This window comes from Macrosteles quadrilineatus, unplaced genomic scaffold (genome assembly GCF_028750875.1).
Source record: "Macrosteles quadrilineatus isolate MER2022 unplaced genomic scaffold, UCM_ALF_1.0 Scaffold_6__1_contigs__length_79288215, whole genome shotgun sequence".
Lineage (NCBI taxonomy): Eukaryota > Metazoa > Arthropoda > Insecta > Hemiptera > Cicadellidae > Macrosteles > Macrosteles quadrilineatus.
In genome coordinates this window covers 34,993,693-35,009,271 of record NW_026542599.1, presented here as the reverse complement: position 1 = coordinate 35,009,271, position 15,579 = coordinate 34,993,693, and the positions used below count along the sequence as shown (strand labels likewise).

Below are 15,579 nucleotides of genomic sequence, written 5' to 3'. Positions count from 1 at the left end.
ATTTTCACAAAACACTCCCTTTTAAGTTCCAAGCAATTTCCTGAAATTTAAAATCCCTAAGTCACCCTAAGCACGAGGGCTAGGGTGAGCAAGTAGTTGGAGAGGGGTGAAACCCCCGAAGGGGAAACTTCCCTAAAATCTCGAGGTTCTTAATTGAATTACCTCTTCTGTTGCGATTAAACCCAAAACAAGCAGTTAGGCCGACAATCAGCCGATGTGGGTAACTTGTAACTTGTAGCTTGTTAGAGCTTGATACTGTAACCAGGCAACTTGGTAACAGTTACAGTTTGTATCCAAGTTTGATATTGTGTACTGTACAGGTAACAGTAGTCATTTGGACCCAGATGTTATTTTCTATTGAGTTTTCAAATGATACTATCTAAGACATAAACAAACAAGACCAGGGTTTAGGATCGCCCCCTCACTGAAAACGTATGAAGTTAAAACAAACAAATGTATTCAAAATAAGAAAATATAGGCTATTATTTTCAATTTAGGTGATCAAGCGCACTGACATAAACTAAAGCTACCTAGGTGCAAAAAAAGGGTGCCTATGAAATTCTACATAATATTAATCATTAGTCCTATAATCATTCTTTTCAAACTTGTAAAATGCGAATATTGTGGCAACATTAAGAGGCAATTTTTCAGAAGAAGTTTACTATGCAGTATAGAATACTGTAATTTTGAGTAGTTACTAAATACCAGGCCTATGCCATCTATCTATCTCAGAGAGCACAGCCTGTGCTCTCTGAGATAGATAGATGGCATAGGCCTGGTATTCCATATCTATATACTGTAAATAAAATATCATTTTGTCTGTAGGCCTACATTGCGTAGAATCATGCAGTTTTTGGTTTCTAGGTACAGTATATAGGGTCTGATTGAGTCCTACTTCTTGTAAATTTGTATACAGTTCTATCACAGAGAAATAATAAATCTTTTCCCTGTCTTCATTCCGTGTTTTTATTAGACCTATGTATTGGGGCGTTTACATCTTAAATGGCACGATATTTAGTTTTAACACACCCAAATCTGTCACTCACGCATTGAGTTTTATCATTGCCTATTGGAAAAAGTTCAAAGGTTAGGCTTTTAACCTAGTTTCCTCGCCACCTGTTAAAACAGTAAAATCGCAACCGAATTCGTAGAAGCGAGACTCGCCTCAGCTCGCTGTCGCTGTCCGGCGTCACGTGCATTGCAGCGTCAGCGTTGCCAACCTAATTTGTCGTCGAGCGCTAGCGGCGGTGAGCGCTACGCTACAATACTGCCAACCTATCCAACGCCAACGCCAACGCCACAGTGCGTTGCTGACGCTCGAGTACAACCACATGTCGCCGCTTTTCTGTTGGCAGAAACTATATTGTTCTGTGTTCAACCGCGCGTTGTGTCGTGCCACGATGAAGATGAAGCTGAACCTGAACGTCGAGAAGTTTATCGAATGTGTGAAAGCGCGGCCGTCGTTGTACGACATGTCGATGAAGGAGTATCGGGACGCGGAAATCAAAATGAAGTTATGGGAAGAGATCGGACAAGAGCTTTTCGACGATTGGAACACCCACCCTGATAGCAATAGGGTAGCTAGAGGTATGTTTGTTTGTAGTATTTGTGAGACCGGATACTGACTTTTAAATTCGGTTGAATTCGTATCGAGCCATCCAGTTTTTGTATCGATAGAAACATGGAAAACTCGCCTGTTTAGTATCGATGTATCTGGTTTATCGTGTCAGTTGTTCGGTTGTTGTATCGATACTCACTCGATACTCGAAAGGGTCTATGATATCCGGTTGTATCAACGGGTAATATGTATTGGACGAAACGACGTTGACTGCATTAGCTCCTTTGATTAGATAAAGTTGTTAGTTTATGTTATCTCCAGACAAACACTGGGGAAACACTGAAAAATACTATTTCAAAAATGCTTTTGCAGTCTCTTGATCAATCGCGGTCTTTCTTGATAATTAAAGACGGCGACACCCTATCGATCTTTACCCCGATCAAGACCCCGAACCGAGCAGGGATAAAGGAGGTCGAAGAGAGCATGTTTGATAGTATGTCAGGGCAGAGGTCCGTACACCGATCCAGACGGCGAACCAGACATCAGGCCGAGCAGGGAGACGAGCGCTCTGGAGGCGGTTTTTCGCGAAAGACCAAAGAAAAGATTGGTCCGATGTACCATAGATTAAACATACCTTAAAACAAGCATGGATTTTTGTCCAATTTTTGTCAGGCTTAAGGTGGTGACACACTATCCTCTTTTCCCCGATCAATATCCCGAACCGAGCAGGGAGAAGGTAAAAGGAAGGTAAATATCAGCAAAATTTCAATCCGAACATTCCGAACTGTCAGTTCCGTTAGTCCATCCACAGTTTTCAGTCTCAGCACAGAAAAAATATTACTATAACCGTAATATGTTTTCTGTGGTCTCAGTTGCATCCGCAATTTCTAAGTCAATTGTCCGTCAGTATGTTTCAGTCAGTTTTCCGTCACTGAATTCACAGTGATCTTACAGTCAAGAATTTGTAAAACACAATATTCTATCAAATTTGGATCGTCCATCTTGTTGATTGTTGTTACAAACAGTACTTAAAATATAAACACAATCATTTAAATAACAAAAACACTATTTTCTAACCTCAAAAACGTCAGTCAGGCGACCAAATAATCCTAAAATATTGGTGGGAAGAAATCTAAAATTAACTGGCGGACGCCGCCGCCGGCAAAGCAACTGACTAAGTTGACTGTGAAGTGACTTTGACTGATGTGACTGACCTGTGACGTGCCATAGCTGATATGTGTGAATCGACCTGTATTCAATCATTTTAATGTTAACTTAGCCTTAGACTAAGCATTACCAATAATTTGGATTTTCTTTTTATGATTTGAATTTAGCTAGTTTAAGTAATCTAGGAATTTACCATAACTCTGATTCTCGTACCACAGATTTATTTTTTGTGTAGTGGTTTCTAAACTATATGTTTCAACAATAATCGTCGTTAACGCTTTCGATTTATTATAGGACCATTAAGTTAATTTAGGACTTTTTCTTGGTTGTTTACTTGATCGGTGGACGTTGTCGTATTTTGTAACTTCAAACAGATTGTTTACAAATTACATACGAGTAGCTTAGCCTATTGTGTTGTTAGTCATTTGATGACGCTACTTGCTGTGACTTAATTGCCTTTAGGTAATCAGACTTAAACTATGGACCTTGTGTTTTCAGATAATACTAGCTGTGTACCCGTTCTACGCACGGGGATCTTATAATATTCAGTTGAAACCTTCTTATATAACGAACAGCAGTTGGTTTGCATATTTTAAGATATGCTGGCCAAACTATTATACATAGCTTCATTTTATGTTGTTTTTTGTTGTTCCGGATCGGTATGACAATCAATAAAAGGTTAAATTACCTCTGTGTCTGCCGGTCGATCCTATAACGGTAGGCTTACTTTTATTTTTACTATCTGATCTCGTTTGCATGGCTCAATCACGTCCTGGTTGAAGTTCGTTCGCTACGCTCACTCACCTGTATGTTGGAGCTCGTTCGCTGCGCTCACTTTCCTTCAGGTTAGCTCGTTCGCTACGCTCACTTGCCTTCAGGTTAGCTCGTTCGCTACGCTCACTCGCCTCCAGGTTGCAAATTAGCTGTTGTCATAAATGTAAAAGAAATAATAGTGCTAGTGCTGCACCCTGTTGGTAATCCTTGTAACTTTAATGCTATTGAACATCACAGAACAGAACCAACTTGTTTAATTGAAACAGCTGTTAAGATTCAATAATTTCATTTCTCATAAGGTTAACATGGGCTTCCAGAAATTCCACGTCAAAAATCGACAAAAACTTGATTTTCAAGGGTTTACTGTTAAATATCTAACTGTCTCATATTCGATGAAATACGTCTAAAACCATCTCATATATGTATAGTATTTGGAAAATAAGTTTCAGGCGGGACAGTGCTATAGTTATTGAGGAGTAGTTGTAATAAAGTGCGTATTTTAGCGTTACCAAGAGAATGACAGATAGACAGACAGACAGACAGACAGACAGACAGACAGAAATTGAGATAAGGTTTGATTCGGTTTCTCTGACCTATGAAATGTAAAAATAACCAAAAAGTTCATTATTCTAAGCAATGTACAGACAAAACTCTAATTTTATTTATATAGATTCCGAAATAGAATATTATTATCTTAAGGTGTTAATCTAAAGAAATGGGCGTGTTACATTTAAAACTGTTTTACTATATTAATTGTCCTAAATCAATATAGTACAGTATTCAGTAGACCTACTGGCCGATGATTTGTCCAGCTCAAGCTCAAGCTACATTCAAAGGCTACTCAAACATTTAGGTTGAGTACAATAAGACATAAGATATTTATTTGTCACTTTTACACGTATACCTGCATAGACAGGTACATTTTTTAGTCAATACATCTTGTATTCAGTATTGAATATTTGAAGCTTGAACTTTTAAGCGTAACAGAAATAGATAACAGTAGAACCTTCTGGAGTTTTTGCCTTCCCTACATAAGGACCCCTCCCCTCCACAAGTCAAGCCAACAGTCATTGGCCGAAGCGCGCGTCCTACAAGTGCATGCAGATGCAGACAGAAGTATAAAGTGCGAATATACGCGAATTAAAAAAAAAATAGTGTTCTAACAAATATTTTCAGCTCACCCACCCAGAAATAGCTTTACAATTTCCAACAAGACCCAAAAGTTTCCAAGTTGTTCATAAACTATAACTATAAACTATGTTTATAATAAAAAAATTCTTTTTCTATCCCATCTATGCAAGGAAGTTGATTATAAATAATCCATAAATTGTCATCGTCACACTGTTCCTCGAGTAGCACCTTCCTTTTTACAGCCTACCTGCTCAGCAAGAATATCACAATTTCCTTTTCACCGGTATTACTGGTATTACAGTTTTTCAAACTAACAATATTCATGTTTCCAGTTCACCTGCTCAGCAAGAACATCACGATTTCTTTTTCACAGTTATTAATGTTCCTAAACTAACAATATTCATGTTTCCAGTACCTGCTCAGCAGGAACATCACAATTTCTTTTTCACATGTGTTCAAGTTCCTCGCCTACAATCATTATGTTTCCAGGTCGCCAGCTCAGTAAGAACATCACAATTTTTTTCACAGGTATTTAAGTTCCTCAACTAACAATATTCATGTTTCCAGTTCACCTGCTCAGCAAGAAATGGAAATCGCTGCGGGACAACTACGTAAGAGATTACAAACGCAGAGTAATCTGCGCAGAAGCAGGAGCTACCGACACCAAGAAGAAGTACATATTCTTTGACGACCTCATGTTCCTAGCTCCATTCATCAAACATGGCAGAGACCACCCTGATTTACCCGCCTCAGCTTCAGCCAGCAGTGGGGAGGAGGAAGATTGCGAGGAAACAATGCTCTCCAATCTCTGGGGCAATATGACCGAACCAGAACAACCTACAATCGTGGCCATCCCAGAAAACGAGGGTCCTCAGAAAAGAAGAGGTAGAAAACGGAAAATCTCTGAAAATCCAAACGTTTCCGAGACTCTTGTGCAAGAATTGACTGTGTCAACATCTCCTGTGGTCATTCGACGAGCGATCAAGGAAGAAACAATGCTCTCCAATCTTTTGGACAATATGACCGAACCAGACCAACCTACAATCGTGGCCATCCCAGAAAACGCGGGTCCTCAGAAAAGAAGAGGTAGAAAACGAAAAATCTCTGAAAATCTAAACGTTTCCGACACTCTTGTGCAAGAATTGACTGTGTCAGAATCTCCTGTGGTCCTTCAACGAGCGATCAAGGAAGATCCTGATGCAGATGCAGACAAATACGGAAACAAATCATTTATGATGTCGTATGTGCCTATGTTGGATTCTTTGACTCAGCAAGAAATGCTGCAAGCTAGGTTGAATATTTCACAAGTGTTTCTGTGGCTGAAGGGTTCATCGAAGTAGAAAGTCTGAACAACGCTAAATCTTAAGGGTACCATAATTTGAAGTTTCACTAAAGCCATAAATATTTGTTATTATTTATAAATATTTGTTTGAGTGTCGCTACTTGTAATAAATATCATTAAGTAAAGTATAATTTAGATTTCTGACCATATATTGTGAAATCTTTAACTACTGTACTTTGTTGGTCATTTAATAAAACTTCAAACTTCATCGCGGACCATTCTGTGGAACTTCAAATTGTATCACTAACCATATTGTGGCTTAATTCTTTATAGTTATAGAGAACATTCAATCAACCAGATTGAGCTTGTTGACTTTTTTGAGTCTTTAGGATGTTGAAAAATTCTATTTAATTCTTATACAATGTAATTATTGTTGTAGTTAGCGGCAAACGACAAAAATATTTTTCTAGTTGTATTGTTTTTTATTTACGTCAAATGCCAAAACACTGTTAACCTTTTTTTACTTTAGTACAAGGTAGATTGTTGAGTATAGTTAGGCCTTAGTTTTCTTTTGTGAAGACTGATTGTTAGTAAGGAATAATTTGTTCGTTATATATTTTGTTCTTATGGTTTTTCGCAATTTGCCTCAAGAAGGACTAAGAAAAGTTACCTTTTCCTGAGTTGTTACAGAACTTTGAAGTTAAGTTGTTCATACAGAATCATTCCTAAGAATAGTCCTTAGATTTATGTTTTGATATTTCTACGTGATAATTAACTTAGTACTCGTAAAGTGTGTTGGTTTATTTCACAACTTGGTAAGGGCTAAGAAAAGTTAAGTTGTTTTTTTCTGGTTTTATTTCACACCTTCGCAGTTTTTCACCACTCATTCCACGATTGTTCAAACAAGAGCATTCCTTAAAAATAGTCCTTAGATTTAAGTTTTGATATTCCTACGCGATAGTTAAGTCTTGCGTTTTGTAAAGTGTAAATATTTTTTATTAAATTCATATGAAAATCTGAATGTGATTTTTTATTTATAGACCGTAGAGTTTATTGTTAGTTACATTTTTCGTTAAGGTAAAAGCATTAAGTATTGATGATAAAATTTCCTTTAAAATGTGCATGGGTACAACTAATTACTACTTTAATACAGTATTATCTATCTTGTATTATTGTAATCAACGAAAGCTTAACACGTTTTCAACTAAATTTTAGACAAGTAAGTCGACAAAAGATATTCTCTACCGCCTACATTATACACAAATACAAACAAACAAAGAAACTAGAATAACACAACCCAGTTTTGATAATTATACAGTATTTTCCAATCCGGTCACAAAAACACCATAGAAATCTATAATTAAAAAGACATAACCAGAATAGACTCACTTGAGAAACGAATGTAATTATTGCAGCCCATTTCATCGTGGGATTTCAGAGACAAAACATTCGTGATAACAACCAGTCTGATATAATAAAGCCATCCAACTAACAATCAAGGGAAAATATGCCGGTTGGGTTAACACGCATGCACGAAGCGTAGCGGGAACTACGCAACTGCTGTCCACTACGGAGACGTAGTTTCCTGTGCATCTACGCTGGCTATCTGGCGTATCTTCTAGAAAGTCAGTATTCTTTATCAAAGTTGAAATAATCAAGAAGAAATGGTCCCAGTTTCGATCCTTTAAAAGGTACTAACTTAGCAGGCTCATCGAGGTAGACTAGAAGTCTACCTCGATGAGCAGGCTAGGTTACTATTTCAGTTATAGGAGAGTAGGCCTACTGTGAGCTACATACACTTTTATATTTTACAGATTCAACTAGTATTTACCCAACAATCTTTCGGAACATAATATTTCAAAATCCGTTTCAAACTATTGTTTTTATATCGACGTGTAAAACAAGTTAACTGTTGTAGAATTTAATCTACTGTTGTACACTCATCATTACTTAATAATCTCAAGGTTGCCGGTTCGATCCTGAGAAAAGACACTAGTTTTTGTTGGTTCAAAACTATAGGTCCAACTGTCCTGAACAGCGGGCTTTTAATCAATGATCCTAGCTAAAGAATCGGAATAGATCGTAGTCATTAACAAAGCTAGATAGATCATCTCTTGATATATTGTCTACTCACCTTGAAATACGCACCGGTGTTCCTTGCTGTCTTAAGGTATAATTTATTCAGCACACAACTACTAATTATTGAACGTTTGAACTCTTTTTTAGGCGAATATCACGTAAGGAGTTGTTATATACAAGAGATACCCAAAAAATGTGTTTTTGTGTAATTTTAGGAGGTATCTGCATGGAAATGTTTATCCTAAGATTACAATTATACTTAAGTGACATGTTTCTATTATGACCGAGATAAATGTGTGTCTTGTAAACCAAACCCCGCACACCTAAACTACAAGAGGCGTCTGACATTTTTGAGGAGGGCGTGTTACTCCAAGTAAATAATTCATCAGTCAGGTTTTTGCAAGAGAACCTGTGCTCCGAAGGTAATATTTTAATGACGATAATTGTTTTTCTTGTGCAACGAGCAATAAAACAGAGGTATTAAAACAGCAGATGTTTGCAACAGGTTGTTTGGTTAGGTCATTGACCTCAGTACTTGCATTCAGTACTCTCTCTGTTGCACTCGTTGACTTGGCACCTACGTCGAGAATCCTACACACTCTAGCGACAATTAATGTATCTGTCATAAACAGCCAATTACTATTCGTAAAAAGGAAAGGAAATCGCTTAAATGCACTTTATTCGCACCAATTAAATTTGCTCATGACCGCGATACATACTGAAGTTGAAAAAGTGCTGAAACAGATTGGCTTTTAGACGATTTTTTAAGGCCATAAAGGTTGATCAAATTTACGCTTATACAGAAACAATAGGCCAATACCTTCGTGTTCTATCCAATTTACGTTATAATAATATATAGAGAGTTAGATCAATATTGCAAATCCACTCACACAAATAAACTTTCTAGTAAGAAAGTATTACTACACACAAAATAAAACACAACACAACATAGAGTTCGTTCGTACCTACTATAAACGATAACAACCGTGTATAACCTCAAACCACATAGAACTGTCCATCACATAAATACTGTAACTTAGAATAAAAATTCAGTCGTTGTGGCCGCGAAAATATGTCATATGAATTCGTATACAGGTATTTATTTGAACTTTATATTGAAACACGTCGTTTGGAAAATTTTGTGGACTTAAAGTGTTTTAATGCACAGCACAAGTTGGAAATATTTTTATTCATACTTCATCTTAAATATTATGATAAAACATTATCACATAACCCTCGAGCAGACCTTATTATCTCTGTATGTGTGATAGATAAGTATTATCTCTACTTATAAAATTGCAGACTTCAGCATTTGTTGTGACTGATGAAAGACAATCACTATACAACTCATTATCCACTATACAATGCAATAGAATCCAATAAATAAGTATTATCATTATTTTTATGAGGAAATTTCTGAAGAATTTTTGAAAGAGCTTAGGATATTTTAGAATATATCCTACAGGCAAAACTAGATTCAAATTATTTTACAAACATATCAGTGGGATTAAAGACAATATTTGTTCAAATCATTAAGGCTTTGCCGACAGATAGTCTACCTTTTGACTAGTTAAGTTTTTTAAAACCTCAAAAAACTTATTTGTTTAAAGCCGTAAAGTTCTGCCTCATAAAAATGGTAATGGTAGCCATATCGGGTGTCAAGTCAATCAAATAAATGGTCGGCCGACACTATTGCACCCGGGGTAGCGGAAAGCACCCAGGAAGTCTACTGGTACCGTCCCCTAAGGGCTCTTTTGCTCTTTTGAAGGGATGGAAAGACCATGTAGGGGTTGAAGATATAATCTCCGCTAACACGTGATTAAATTAGACCTCGGGGGGTGAAAGATTTAAACCGAAACTGGGTTTGTCCCAGACAATTACAAGGGCTGTCGACATGAGGGATGTGGGACAAACGGCAAATCACATCTGTTAGAGGTCAAAATGAGGGTTGATGTGGGGCTACTTAAAACATTTTGGTGTGGCTGGGTTCGACACTGTACACAGTTTTGGTTAGGGTGGTGTTTGGCTAACAAACAGATTTAATTATATGGGAGTAGGTAAATACAATCATAGACAAAATGAATTCAATATACAGTAGACCGACAGCCGAATTCTTTTTTCTATGCTACAATGTAACCGAACATTGTGCAAATGTAAATCACAAAAATAATATTAAATTGTAAACACCAGCTGGGAAGCTGAAAAAAGGGTGAGTAGGACAATCAAAAGGTTGTCGGTTCGATCATGAGAAAAGTCCAGTAGCTTTTTGATTATTCAAAACTGAACCCAGCTGTCCTTGATCATTGGACTTCCCAAATGACTGACTAAAGCCAGCTAATCTTAGTTAGCTGATCATAGCTGCACTGACAATATAATTGGTGATCTAATCTGTGAACTGTTTTAAGTAGGTAACAACCTCGTGAAGCTATATGATGATACATAATGTATTATTTATATCACTAAAAAAGTAACAACATAGCCTATCTGAACTACCATAATGCGCAGTCCATTCTCACTTCTCAAAATCAATGCAAACCGTTTGCCGTGTGTATTTTTTGTCTTGATAGTTTTGATAGTTAAGTATTGATAGTTAGCATTGTATGGTGCACTGCAGCAGTTTTCGACAGCCTGCTATTCATTACAAATCACAATAGCAAAGTAATCCATGCGACAAAATTATAATACAGTCTTGGCGGCGCAACACAAGCAGCATTACGAGTCACCAAGCCAGGCAAAACAGGTTTCGAGGCAGTTTCCTTTTTTGCTTGTCAAACCCAGGCTGGAGCCCGTGTGTTTGGACAAGGGAATCTTTGAGAATTGGAACTGTGAACAAGGAACGACTGTCTGACACTGGAACGATTGATATGGAACTGAGCCAAGACACAATCTTGTAGCTTGTCACTAAACGTTTGTTTGCACTGAATGAGTCTTTTCACTTGAAAATACTGGTTGTGCTCTGTATTTTATTCCGCAGTACCTGGGTAATCCAATAATTTTATTTACAAAAAAAACGGTAAACGGTTTCTGTAGACATTAGGCGTGATCGCCAGCAGGAAATTCAGCTTGAAGTACGACTCCTTGGGAGGGCATATCGGTAGTGGGTGTATAGCTGACGATCCGTAGTGCAGCATTGGTAAGCACGTTTTGTGTAGATTCTACTTAGTCGATTGTCGGCCGTGTACCACAAACCGAGTGGCACAAACTTGCTAGATGGTCGTAGAGTGTAGAGATAACCTAATGTTTCGTCACTAGTCATAACTTAATACACAAAGTTTGGACCTGCATTGGCCATATCATTGATTTCACCAGCCATTAAACATTCGGGTTTCCTTGTGCTCAGGGACAGCTTTTTTGGAACCATTCACGAAGAAATTCGATGCATGTTCAAATGATCATGAAGGATCGTGTGAACACTTCCATGAGATAAATGTACCTCAAATGCAATTCCATCTATTGTCAATTTCCAATTTTCACTTGTCGTACTTGCTCAATGTTTGCGTCTCTGACTGCTGTTGAAGGACGTCCACTACCAGGGTCATCGTCAATGCTTTCACGGCCTTTACGAAACCGTTTGTAACATTCATAAACTTTTCTTCATCGCCTCTTCTCCATAAGCTTGAATTAACAAGTTAGAGTCTCACTAGGTGTTTTTTTAAAGTAAAACACAGAACTAAATGTTCGCACACGGTTCATGAAATGTAATTTTTCAATGCAGGTACACGACCGACAGTTACCGACAATGTAGGCTTGCAGGTACACGAAAAGCGCTTCCAATGCTGCACTATGGCTCGTCAGCTGTACATCCACTACCGACATGCCCTCCCCCATGAGTCGTACACTGCAATGTGAATATACCGCTGGCGATCTCGCTAAATGTCTACAGAAATTTATTCAAGCTATTTTTTTTACTGTATATGTAAAATCAAGAATCAAGAAGTTGTTTACTACAAAATCTTAAATACGGCAGGCCCATACTTGGATTTATCCAATCCTCGACGTTGCTGTATGACAATCTCATTGACTGTTGTACACTGAAGTAGACATCCCACCTATATGGAACACTTAAAAAAAATAACATAGATGAATGAACCACTAATGCCATAGTCCAAAATTTTATTTTTTTGTTACTGCAATAGCTTATGTGACATTAAAATAATATAAATTATAATAAGTCGTCCGATCAGTTTTTCTTTACAAAAAAGTTGTCGTATTTGACAGACATTTGTATGTAGTTGACATCAAATCAAATCAAATATCATCATCGTATTCTGTCGGTAGCTCATTCGATTTGTAAAAACCTGTTGACAACTTTAACATGGGAATTGAAGGTGTAGCAACGTATATTTTGGTTGTCATATAGTTTTACCACCTCAGAACTATATTTTCGGACGACCAGCTGTTTCTGCACCCGTTCTACCCATCACAGGACGACCACTCTCGCAGCGGAGGCCAAACCACTACTTGCAGCTAATTGAAGGATATCCGCGGCTTTTTGTGGTTGGTCGGCCTCAACAATGAGTTGTAAAGTAGCCAATTAGAAACGTGCAATAAAACCAGGAATGCTCCAATGCTACGTGTTATTGGAAGCATAGTTGTTACCCTTGAAACCGTTTTTGGGCACATGTCGTGTTTGATGGGAATATTGGGTCAATTACGGATAATTAAAAAAAAGTTATCTTATAAAAGGATATTTTGACAATGAAAATCTATTTTTTCACAATTATGGTTCCGACTCTTAAACATTTAACGTGGTTAGGTTTCTTTCTTGATATTGCAATACAGAACGAATACAGCAAAGTCTGTTCGGTTGACAAATGTTTGTAAAAAAAAAAAAAAAATAGGCGCTACAAACAAATTAACTAATTGTTCTACACTATACCATATTGGAACACTTTTTAAACAGTTAGAATGGTTTCAACATTGACTTAACCTAGATGTCACTAATTATGAACAAACATGGTATATCTATGGAAATTTATTGACACAACCGATTCGGCACAGCTGGGTTTGGCGAAGAATAAGGTAATCTAGAAATCTATATTATCGTAAACTACAAGTACTAATTCAACCACAGTCTATAGAGTAAAACACTACATATTCTATAGTCTGTGCTTCAACCTTGTATGTACAACAATGAGATTAAATCTCTTAACGCTCTAAACCTATCAGTAAAAACAAAACTCCTCTTATTTCCCAAAACCCCCTCAAAAGCGTTAAAATAATATTCACAGCTCACAAAACAACACGACAGTAATTAAAAGTAAACATTGACAGGAAAAACACGATAAATAATACAAACTCACAATCCGCGAACCAGCAAACAACGGAGGGGTCAGGATATAAAAGGATAAACAAAGAAGCAATGACAAACGCAGCGAGTAAACAACACGTGATTGACGTGGTCATCGGCATCTCTTGATTGGTTGTTTACTGACCATTGTTGCCTGCGGACCAATCAGAATGCTGTGTTTGTGTAGAGCCGAACCTTCGGATGTACAATGTATCAACATCAACAATGTTGAGTGTTTTTGTAGTTCAAAAGATGTATAATGTTGTAAAATTGAATAAATATCGGACTTAAAATTATCTGTGGACTGATTGATAGTTCTGGATAAAGTACGACAAATTATATATCCACAAAACAAAAATCTGCAGTTATTTCAACTAAAAAAGGGCTGTTAATAGGGAACTCTAATTTTTTAGTGCTAAAATAACACTTTTTCCAAAGTAGAAACCCCGTTTATCCGAATTTGTAAGCAAGAGTGGAAATTGCACAGCTTAGTGATAATCCGATGAAACCAAATGCCACGTTCCTGCAAAGAGAGACGCCCCCCCCTTCCCCCCCCCCCACCACCACACACATTGCGCGACATACGCTAATGGGTTTACAACATGTCATTTAACCAACACACGGCATGTCACGTTTCGTGATATGTGTCGATTGTTAACTACAGTGTTTGGTTTGGAAATAGTTTTGAAAATAATTATTTTGACAAACAAACTGTGATATTCTTTTCTGAGAAATCCATCTGACCTAATCAACGATAGTGTTTAAGTTTTTTAGAATATCCCTGTCTATAACAAAACAATGTAATACTGTGTACTAAGTATCTAAGTATCCAGATTTATCATGGTTGCAGATATTAACAACAATTTATTAACAATTTATTTGTGCTACCATTACTAAAAAATCATTTGCACCCTAATCAAACAACACCCCTAAACAATATAATTACTTCATAAAAAGGAGATTGGCAAGTTTTGTAATGTGAATGAAGATTTGTATACGAGTCTAACATCATCAATGCATACTGTGGGTGACCCTACATACTACCACAGGAAAATGACTGTGTGAGGCTAATAAAATAATCATTCAAGTGATACCCTAATACATTACTATTATTACAAGGTAGGTCTTAGATATATAGGTAGGCCTATATTGCTATTTATGGATAGGGACGTAACTGTATGTATGTTTTCTCAAATAAGTGTAGAGATCTGAATAACTTTGTTCAGAAGCTATATCCTTAGTCAGGATCATTCATTTTAAAATCCAGGGTGTACTGTAGTGCAAAAACAGCTAGCGCAATGAAACCAAATAAAACTACTGTATATTCCCCGACGTATCAAGAGCTTACCAGACCAAACAGTAGGTATATAAGTGTGTGCGTGCGTGAGTGTGTCTGTGTGTGGGTACAAGGGGGAGAGGTCCCCCGGCCAATATGCACTTTATTACAAACCACCGCCACGGACCCGTTTGAATAATTAATGGTTCTAGATCTTTTGATCCCAACTGATCCCGTCACGATCCCCCCATTTCTCTCTCCCATTTCTCTCCCTCCCCCTTCTCCATCCACTCCTATCTTTAGCTCACGTTTATCCTGTAATCAGTGTCGTTAAACGTTTGAATTGTCGCTTTCGAAATTGAATTGGGCGTAGAACTATACTTATCAATCATATAGGTGATCGTGTGTTTGATTGGAGCAAAACAAACTGCAAAGAAATGTATTGTCTGTTACACTTGCGAACCACTATACAATTAGACCGATAGTGATAATTGTATGTATTGTGCAAACTTCTCTATTTTTACCTCACGCTGTAAATAAAACATGTGATTGAAATGTCTTTAATTTGTTTTGATTTTCTGTTTATATTTCGTCACAAGCATGGCAACCCATAAAACCCATTATAATTTTGTTTTAATTTTAAATTAATTTTTTGTGCTTATTATTGAGCCTATTTAAATTTATAAAGGAATTCTGCTCCTCTACAGGAATATATATTTCATTTGGTACCAACCACGTGTAATTCGGCCCAGTAGTATAGTCAGGCTAGCTATCATAAGTTTTGTAAAAGTTTTTTAGTATATACGATAATTATTATAGTGAGCTTAAACACAAGGCCAAAACAAGGCAAATATAATATAACCACTATTATTAAACTTCTTTTTCAAGACAGATTAAAAGACAGGACGTTGTGCTGAAGATGCTTCGCGTTTGGATGGAGCTAGATCGAAAACGATTGCAGTATTTCCCCCCCAAAATAATTAATAGAACAGCATAAATCTGTATGGGAAAACTGTTTGTAA

General features: G+C 37.1%; 2 protein-coding genes across 2 annotated transcripts in view; one reads left to right on the top strand and one right to left on the bottom strand.

Annotated features, from left to right (window-relative positions):
• The window catches only part of LOC128996892 (xaa-Pro dipeptidase), a 275,430-nt gene that overhangs the window by 210,123 nt on the left and 49,728 nt on the right, over nucleotides 1–15,579 (bottom strand). The window lies entirely within an intron of this gene.
• On the top strand, nucleotides 1,354–6,282 carry LOC128996894 (uncharacterized). The gene is made up of 2 exons (XM_054422420.1): nucleotides 1,354–1,587; nucleotides 5,198–6,282. The coding sequence occupies exons 1-2, from the start codon at nucleotides 1,401–1,403 to the stop codon at nucleotides 5,968–5,970; spliced, it is 960 nt and encodes a 319-aa protein (XP_054278395.1). The 5' UTR covers nucleotides 1,354–1,400; the 3' UTR covers nucleotides 5,971–6,282.